Source organism: Numida meleagris, chromosome 3 (assembly GCF_002078875.1).
Source record: "Numida meleagris isolate 19003 breed g44 Domestic line chromosome 3, NumMel1.0, whole genome shotgun sequence".
Classification (NCBI taxonomy): Eukaryota; Metazoa; Chordata; class Aves; order Galliformes; family Numididae; genus Numida; species Numida meleagris.
In genome coordinates this window covers 105,101,266-105,110,696 of record NC_034411.1, presented here as the reverse complement: position 1 = coordinate 105,110,696, position 9,431 = coordinate 105,101,266, and the positions used below count along the sequence as shown (strand labels likewise).

Genomic DNA, 9,431 nt, shown 5'->3' with positions numbered 1-9,431 from the left:
AGCTACTTACACACTTGACCTCACAATTATTTTGAGTATCCTGTTCACACCCTGGATCAATTTAACAGCTCTTTAATGCACCTTTTTACAGTGTTTTGATATCTTGTCAAGAGCATGTATTTCAAAAACTGCACAGGCTGCTCTGCAACCCTGCATTCTGCCAATCTCCTACAGCGCCCATCTTGCAACATTATACAACTAACTACAAAAAGGGCTCACAGATTTTATTGTAACTTGTGCCCAACGCAATAAATTAAGTCCAAATAAGTTGCTTTGGAGTAGTTCTGTATTATATTTATGTGCTTTCTTCACTGAGTTGAAATGGAACCTCAAAAGCAAAACTCCCCCCCTCAAGAACAACGACCGTTGGGGCGCCCGGAAGAGACCACTCGCGCCCCCCCGCGGGATTGGTGGAGCGCGCTGATGACGTCACAGCCCGCCCCGCTGCCTCTTGGGAGCTGTAGTCCTGGCGCTCCCCCCTGGAGGCGCAGCCCGCTGCGTCACGGGGCTCGGGCGTGGCCGACGGGAGCGCCGCGCGGGAGGGCGGGACCGAGCCGGGAGCAGGAGGTGCGCGGCGCCGAGAACGGCGTGCTCTGCAGCGGGGACAGCCTTGCTGGAGCTGGACTGAGCTGCTGGGCGGGTGAGACTGCCGGCCGTGGCGAGCGGGCCGCTGAGGGAGGCGGGGGAGATCGGTGCGGGCGGGCCCGTGCAGGGAGCGGCGGGGCGCTGGGGCGGGCGGCACCCGGCGCGGGGTAAAGCGGCGCGGGCGGGCGGGTTTTGGCGTTCTCTCTCGCCCTCTGCCACGGCTGCACGGCCCCGCCTTGCACCCAAACAACGGTCCCCGCAGGGCCTCCTGGGCTCCCCAAAGCTGCTGGGGTGTGAGGCGAGGGCCGGGCAGCTGCAGGGGAACCTGGCCTTCTCGGCATCCCAAGGGTCGCGTTCGTGTGGTGGGCTGAGGCACGGGGGTGTGGCACAGGGCAACGCGAACACGACGGCCCTTGAGCTTGGTTTTCCCTTCCCAGGTCTGCTGCGGGGAATGTGCAGCCTCTGTTACGACAGAGGAAGGCACCCAGATGGCCGCAAGGCTCGGTGTATCCCATGAGGGGAGTTGTCATCTCCTTTCCCTAAGTACTGCCCCGCAGAGATCTGTCATTCCCATTACTTACAGTGGTCAACTCATGCTTTGATGTTTCTGCAGAGGCTATGATTGAGGTCAGTGGTACTGGAGCTTAGAGGAGAGCCAGGTCGGTGATGAGGTACATCCAACTCCTCCAAGTGTTCTTTTACTGTGAGGCAGCGTCCGGCGTACTTAGGATCATAGGACCATTAAGGTTGGAAAAGACCTCTAGGATTGTCTAGTCCAACCATCTGCCCACCACCAGACTTGACCACTTAGACTTGTCCTTGATAGACATTTACTTAGTAGTCTTAAGGATTATCAAATTCATGGAGCACCTTCACTCCAAGGTAACCTGCTTCAGTGCTGAGCTGTCATTTTTAGTTTAATTTTTCCTTTGTAGCTGACCTAAATCTCCTTTGTTAACACTAAGCTGATTATTACCTTGCACAGTGGACTTGGAGAAAATTGATCAGTGCTCTCTCACCAGCAACCTAGTTTGTGTTTGCAAGTTTACACTCACAGTCTTTTTCAAGCTAAATGAACCCAGTTATTGTGTTTCTCTGGTCCTTGAGCTCTATTAATCCTTTCCATCATCATTGGACCCTGAAAGTCAGAACTGGGCACAAAACTCCAGCGGAGGTATCACTTGCTCAGGGGTAATGGGGTAATTATCTCCCTGGTATATGGCATCTCTCTTAAAATTATATTGTCTTATTTTGCAGTGTTCTCACATTATTGAATTATTCTGTTTGTGTTGTATACAGCTAGACAAGACTGCATTAGAGGGTGTTGAAGCTAGTGAGTCTTTCATAAGCCATCATACTACAGCTCATGCCTCAGGTAGATGGTTCTGTCCCCATCCCCATTTCCTCAGAAAAATCTGCCTTGATTCTTGCTTTCTTCAAAATTACACTTGCTCTTTTAGGGAAGTTTTTGGAATAACCAGGCAAGTGCCTCTTACTTACCCATGTAATACAGGATCAGATTTATAAATAATGCATTAATGCTCTGTTATACTTGTAAGGGATTACTTTATCTGATCACAAGTGGTCGACGAAGCTGAGAATGAGAGGCAACATTTTGAAAATTCTGAGTGCTAGAAGTCATTAGAAAATATTCTGAGAAGCAGCAACCTGTCAATTAGAATGAAAAAACTGGTTTTGTGATGAAAATGCAGCCGGCTAGGCCTATATAGACGTAACATCTTCTTTCTTTTAAAATTACATTTCGCTGTGGAGACATTATAAGCCAAAAAAAAGAAGTGTAGATGAATATGGTGCATACTGATGTGACTGAAAGGAAGAGTCCAGCATCGGCAGGGTCATAAGCTAAATATACATACAGATGTTTGCCTCTGTCCTCTGCAATAATTTTTTTCTTTAATTTGTTTAGATGTCTCGTATCAAAAGATCATGGAGCTAGGAAAGGCAAAGCTTCTGAGAACAGGCCTTAATGCCTTACACCAAGCAATTCACCCTGTGCATGGGATTGCCTGGACCGATGGGAAACAGGTCATATTAACTTCCTTACATCTTCATAATGGAGAGCCAAAATTTGGTGACTCGAGCGTTGTTGGTCAGTTTGAACACGTCCATGGACTCTACTGGGGCCCGGGTCCCCCTGATGCCCCAGCCCTGCTCGCTGTTCAACATAAAAAGCATATCACTGTTTGGCAGCTCTGCTTTAATGCTGCAGACAGAAACAAGCTCTTAGTTTCTCAGATCTGTGACATCAGTGAGCCGTTTCCAGTGCTCCCCCAAGGTTGCGTGTGGCACCCAAAGAAGGAGATCTTGGCCGTGCTAACGACGCGGGATGCCTCGGTCTTGCACTCTGTTCATCTCAACAACTGTAGAATTAAAGCAGATATTAAAGGCAGCGGTCTCATCCATTGCGCTTGTTGGACTAAGGAGGGCAATCGCTTAGTGGTCGGCGTAGGCAGTGCCCTTCATTCTTACATTTGGGATGACACTCAGAAAACCCTCAGTGCTTGTACTTTTTGCCCAATCTTTGATGTGGGAGGCTACATCTGTGCTGTAGAAGCTACTTTGAATTTTCAAATCGCTGTTGCTACCGAGCTTCCTCTAGACAAGATCTGCGGCTTAAATGCCGGCGTCGCTTTTGAAGTTCCAGCGAGCATTGAAACAGAATCCTTTCCCTCGCAGTCCAGCTTATGTGGTGAGGAAGAGTATTCCATGGATGGGGGGAAGAAGGCACTGGATGCTGAGAAGCCCATGTCTGCGGTTACATCTCCTGTGGATCTGACCCACATACTCTCTAGCAAGCCGGGTGCTGATTCCAGTCCTCTGCTTCATCTGAGGCCCAAGGACTACCTAACAGGAAGTGGCCAAGATTCTTCACATCTCATTTTGGTGACTTTTGAAAAAAAGGTGACCTCTACCAAAAAAGTTAGCATCCCAGGCATTCTGGTTCCTGATATAATGGCTTTTGACCTCAAAACTCAAACTGTATCGGTTGCCTCCAATACCTGTAACATTATTTTAGTCTATTCGCTGACTTCGTCCAATTTACCGAATATTCAGCAAATTCAGTTAGAGAAAAATGAAAAACCGAAGGGTTTGTGCTTCTTGACCAATAAATTGTTACTGATACTGGTTGGGAGACAGAAATTCACTGATCCCGCTTTTCTTCCATCTTCAAGATCAGACAAATACATGATCCGGCTGATGATTAAGGAGCTGATATTTGAAGTGGCTCCTTCAACATCTGCATCTGTTAATGGGAGCTGTGCATCAGTCAATGGGAATTTTAATCTTTCAAACATACCTCACGATGTCTCTACAGATGCTCACCCTCTCAGTCGTGGACTCTTGATACCAGATCGTGCTGCCATCCAGTCCCCTACCAGCAGAAGAAAACTCATTGAAGAAATTAAGAGTCCTGGTTACGAACAAAACTGCTTGTTGAACATGAGTGACCTCAAAGAAAAAAAGGTTTCCTTGAATTTTCCTCCAGCTGTTGAGTCTCTCAACGCTGAACCGGTTAATCGGTCTGCATCGCTGTCTACCACGTCACTGGCATTTTCTAACAGGCCAACATCTCCAAAAAGACAGATAGAGACAGCTTCCAAAATACCAAATTCTTACAAAAATAACCTATTAAGTGAAAAGGAAGCAAGTTACTTTTCAAAAAATGTAGAAAAACTGTCTGGTAACTTTACACAATTACAGCATCATGTCTGTGAATTAACCGAGCTGCTAAAATCGGGGAGGAGAAATCTTCCAGTGTACCCATCTTCTCAGGAACCCTCTTTTATTAACATCACCTATCAGGTAATTTCAATACCAGAAGCTTCAATGACAATATCTGTTTATGGATATATGGTCTTTGTAAAGCACAGGATTAAAGCTCTTGTTGGATTATACACAAGAAGGACAGGACATCATTGGCGTTAGGTTAAACCTGGTGAGAGGAGCCCTGGTGTGTTGCAGTGGGTAGTTAAGGCTCTTCAGGAGGGATGGGCTGGGAGTAACTGTGGAAATGAGGAATGGGGTTCTGTGGAGTTTGCAGATGACAGTGACGTGGTTGAGAGCCTCGGGGTAAGGACCAAGGGACACGCAAATACAGCTGATGATGTCCTCCTGGCTGAGTGGCCTGTAGTAGACTCCCTCAGTGACATTGATTAATTAAGCTGCAAGGAAAGAAGAAGTATGTCTAGGTCAGACATACTTGTCCTTAATGACTTCAACTTGCCAGACATTAACTGGGAATACCACACAGATCCAGGAGGTTCCTAAACCATCTTGATGGTAACTTCCTGGTACAGGAACTTAGCACGGATACTAAGGGAGCTGATTAGGAAAGGTGCCCTCCTAGATTTGTTGCTTGTGAAGAGAGTCTTCACAAGAAGACTCTCTTCTTGTGAAGAAGTGTGTTCTTCTTGTGGGAGAAGTGACAATTAATTGGTGGCCGCCTTGGCCATAGTGAACGTGAAGTATTCAGTTGATAGGAGGAAAACTGCCAGCAAAGCTTTAGTGCTGGTTATGGGGAGAGCAGACCTCAGGCTGCTCAGGAAACCAGTTACCAGGGTGCGCCAGGAATCTAATTTTGAAGGCATCGTGCTGGTAACTTTGTAAGTACAACCCTAAGAGCACAGGAGCAGGCACTTCCAGAATGTAGGAAGTCAAGCAAGCAGCGCAGAAGGCTGACTTGGCTGAGCAGGGATCTTCTTGTAGAGCTTAGGCTGAAAAGGAAAGTGTATAGAAAGACTCTTAGAAGTGAGGCTGTGCAGCGTGGAAGGACTACAGAGATGCTATTTACCGTTGTAGGGAGAAAATCTGTGTGGCAGAGAGCTCAGTCACAGTTGAATCTGGCCAGTACTACATAATTCTTTGATACTATCCTGCAAATATTTAGTATATGCAAAATTGGTACATGTGAAACATGCATTTCCAAGCTCCACTCTTAGCATACGTCTTCCTTGTGGATGGATGGCTCTGTCCATGGCATGGAAGAGGAGTCAGGATTCACTTTGTTTCTATCATGACCTGGAGATGTTATCAAGGCTTCTCTGGGAAGCAGCGTGGTTGTGTGAATTTTATCCTACGCAAAGACAGAGTTTGTAGATTTGGTAACAGTCCCTGCATGGATTTTTACAAATTGCTTTGCTTTGCCCCATGGGATATTCTTTGCAGACACTTGCTGGGTTTTAAGGCTTAGAGCAGTGATGATCAGAGGTGAGACAGACAAGCACTGCTGATTTGTTAGCCTGTTCCCCATCCCTGTTTGTGGACAGGAGCTCTCGCCTGTTCATAAGATGAGGATCAGGGAGGGGGAAAGAGAACTTGCTGCTTTATAAACTTCTGATTCTGTTTTGATGGATGATATTTTGATACCTCTGCTTAAAAATATATCGCTGTATCTAACGAGTCTTTCTTGCATTTACAGAAGCAGCTTTCCAGAAATGATTCGGATGAAAGGCGATCTGTTATTCTTTGTGAGGGTAAACTTCGTCTGAGTGTAGTCCAGCAGATCTTCAACCTTTCTCTTGTAGAGATGCAGCACGGTACGTTGTAATTATCCAATAAAATAAGCTCTTGAAACACGTGCGACATTCTCAGTGGGCAGTGGCAGTGAGCCTAATCTGATCTGGAAAAATAACCCTTGACAAATAACGAAAGGTTATTAATTTTAAAAAGTGTTTTTTATGTAATGTAAAGATTCTATTCAGTCTGTGCTTCGACTGAGAAGAATCTTTACATTATTAAAAAACAAGCAAACTTTAGCATACCACTCTTAGAGAGCAGCTGGCTACACAGGAAAATTACTGTCACCCGGTATTTTATATATATTTTCAGCTATTCTGAAGGAAAGGTCTGAGTAACAAGAAAGTTTGAGCTGACTGGTTGTTTAGGAATACGGTCTTCTGTATTTTAATTTGTAGTTCCACTATCTGGTCTCCTCTAATAAATTCCATAGTTCTTTGTAAACACAAAAGTAGCTCTAAATTTTAGCATTGAAGCTCACTCCAGTTCCTGGGGTGAAGGAGATGACCTCTCACTGCTGTGTTCTTCTCTGCCGCCATCCGTCCATCCCACGCACATCCTGTGTGCTTGTGCACATGTCAGTTTGAAGTGGATTGCCTTTGGCTGTGGCAGGAAACATACCTTTGGGATACCAGCTCTCATGATGACATACATTCTCATACTGCATTCCAGCTGCTCACTGCTGTGTTTGCTGTCTGCTCACTTGCAGCTATCCAAGGGACTTAAGGCTGCTGTTCTTAGCACTGTGCAAGTTCTGCTTTTCTGTAAACAGTTGTTAAAATGCTTAATATTCTGATACGCAGATAAAACTGATGGTTCAGTAACGAATGAATCTTGAAAAAGTCCTTTCTGCTGACTGATTTTTGCTGAGTGCTTGTCGTACTGCAGGATCCTGTAGTGACACACAGTGAGTGCTGGTGCGGCACGGCCCAGAGCAGTGCGATGCACCTGGGGAGAAAGGTAGGCAGGCTTGTAGACACTGGTCTAATATTAGTAGGTAAATGGGCACAGCAAGAACGGTAGTTTTGAATTCCTGAATTGTATTGATATTCAAGTTTTTTTTCCAAATGAGATATTAAGCCACAAGATTGAAGGGCTGTGTGCTTTTAAGCTGCAATCTTCTCCTGACCTTACTTGTGACATGGAGTTACATAATGTAACTGTATGAGCAGCTGGAAATGGTTCCCTGAACTCCCCTACACCCCCACCCCCACCTCTGTCTCATTACTTCATCAACTTAATGGATACAACTATGGCAACTTTCTATAAGAACTGGTAAAAGTCAGTGCTTCTGATGCAGTAAATTATTTCAGACTGTAAAAATAATGATGATGTGAAGTCAAATAGCAAATAGGCCAGAGACGCAGGGCTTGCACAATATAGCACAGTGTTTCTTCCTCATGTTTATTGGGATTAACTATATTGAAATTGCATAACAGAATCTGTTCCTAATTTTTTAAAATTATACTTGTCATATAGTTTAATAAATGGCTGCTTTGTACAGTGTCTGCACAGCTCAGGCACTGTAAAGTAGCCTGTGAATACCTAATTAAAACCAAGTGTGGATGCTTATGAATTCTGTTCAGAATTTAATTCCTCTTCCTTATTTAAGCGTGCATTTCTTACAGTCACATCTCTGAGTGGGAAAACTGCTCAGGAAGCTGAGTTCTGTATAATTGCTAACTGCCCTTTATTTTTGAGATTACTACCTGCATCTCCCTATCCCTTTTTGTGCTGGAAAAGCTGTAAGCATACAGAAGCACTTAACTTTTCATTGAAGAAGAAACAGGTTTTACATACCATCAACATACCTAATTACAGGAACATTTATGAACAGGCATTTTTCTGTCTCCACAGGTTCAACTTGGATCGTTCTCACCGCAGACAATGAGGGCTTCGTCCCATTGATGTTTACATCCATGCAGGAGGTGGTTGTAAGAGATGCCAGTACGAAAGGCTACAGTGCCCGCTCCTCCAAAACTCTGGACATCATCAGTTCCACAGAAGGGTGCAGACACGCTGCTTCTGAAAGTCTGGATATCACCAGCTCTTTGGAAGTCCTCAGAGACTGCTCCTCCAAGACTTTAGATGGCAGCAGTTCTTCCGAGCAGCCCAGCAGTAAGATGTAACTTTGGACGGTGATTTTGCAGTGCCTGTCTTACCATAGGAGACTTTTGAACTTACAGTTTAGGACTGCAAATTCTAAATGAAGGTCTGTCTCAAACCTCTGTTGGATTTCTATCATCTTTGTTGACTATTGCAGTAAGTTATTTATTTGGTCCTTGGAAACTTTTGCTTTTATTTTATACTGAGCTGTGTTTTTTAATATGCCTCTTGCAGTGTATACCAGGTATTTGTATCAGTGATTGAAGATGTGAGTTCTTACAAGCTCCAGAGCTGAAGCTATGATCCTAGTCTTTAATATGTTGGTGTTTTTAGATAATAGTAAACTTGCTTAATAAAGACATCTGTGAAAACACAGCATTCTTCCTCATTTTCTCACTTCTGCCAAATCCTGAAATATCGCGTTCTTATTCAGAAATGGGGAGATGCTGTGTCCAGCGGAATGCATCTGGTTTTGCACTGGTGTCAGCTGAGGCTGTAAGGTTCAGGTGTACGGAGTTAGGCCAGTGTAGGGTCATGTAGAAGGTTCTTACTGCGTGGAGGTGAGACCTTCTGTCCCTCCTGTGCCCACGTTTACTTGGCAGTGTGAATCTGGGGAAGTGGCTGCCTCGAGCGGAGGTGTCGGTGGTCAGTTAACCCAAGCTGGCAGAAAATCAGAAGGGGAGAATAGAGGAAAGACTCATAAGCTGAGACAAAAACAGTTTAAGAGGTTAGGAGAAAAGAGCTGTGTGTGCAAGCAAAGCAGAACAAGGAGTTCATTGAGTACTTCCCATCAGCAGGCAGACCTCCAGCAGCTTTGGGGCAAGCAGAGCGTCGTCGTGCATAATGGGTACGTGGGAAATTGAACTCCGTAATGCCAAACGTTCCCCCACATTCATCCTTTCCCTGCAGCTTTTATTGCAGAGCGTGGCATTGTGTGGAATGGAATGTCCCTTTGGTGACCCAGCCTCCTTGCTGGGTAGAAAGTGGGAACAAGAGAAAGCCTTGATGCTGTGCGAGTGCTGCTCAGCAACAGGTGAGGCACTGCTGTGCCGGCAGCTCCGCGCGGTCACAGATCCAAAGCACAACACTGCATGGGCTGCCAGAAAGGAAACGTAGCTCCATCACAGCCAGACCCGGTACATCTTCATTAGGCATTGCTACCCAGAAAATTAAAGCATGGTCACACAAAGCAGTTCATCGTG

The 9,431-nt window shown here is 45.4% G+C and overlaps 1 protein-coding gene across 5 annotated transcripts; it reads left to right on the top strand.

Moving 5' to 3' along the window:
• Positions 445-8,604, top strand: LOC110395933 (WD repeat and coiled-coil-containing protein). Of its 5 annotated transcripts, XM_021391025.1 has the most exons (6): positions 544-640; positions 1,199-1,256; positions 1,885-1,960; positions 2,513-4,410; positions 6,026-6,143; positions 7,981-8,604. In XM_021391025.1, the coding sequence occupies exons 4-6, from the start codon at positions 2,533-2,535 to the stop codon at positions 8,250-8,252; spliced, it is 2,268 nt and encodes a 755-aa protein (XP_021246700.1). In that variant the 5' UTR covers positions 544-640; positions 1,199-1,256; positions 1,885-1,960; positions 2,513-2,532; the 3' UTR covers positions 8,253-8,604. The 5 variants fall into 5 exon arrangements, with proteins under 5 accessions (XP_021246699.1, XP_021246702.1, XP_021246700.1 ...); XM_021391027.1 differs by lacking the exon at positions 1,199-1,256 and having other exon boundaries at positions 526-640; XM_021391026.1 differs by lacking the exon at positions 1,885-1,960.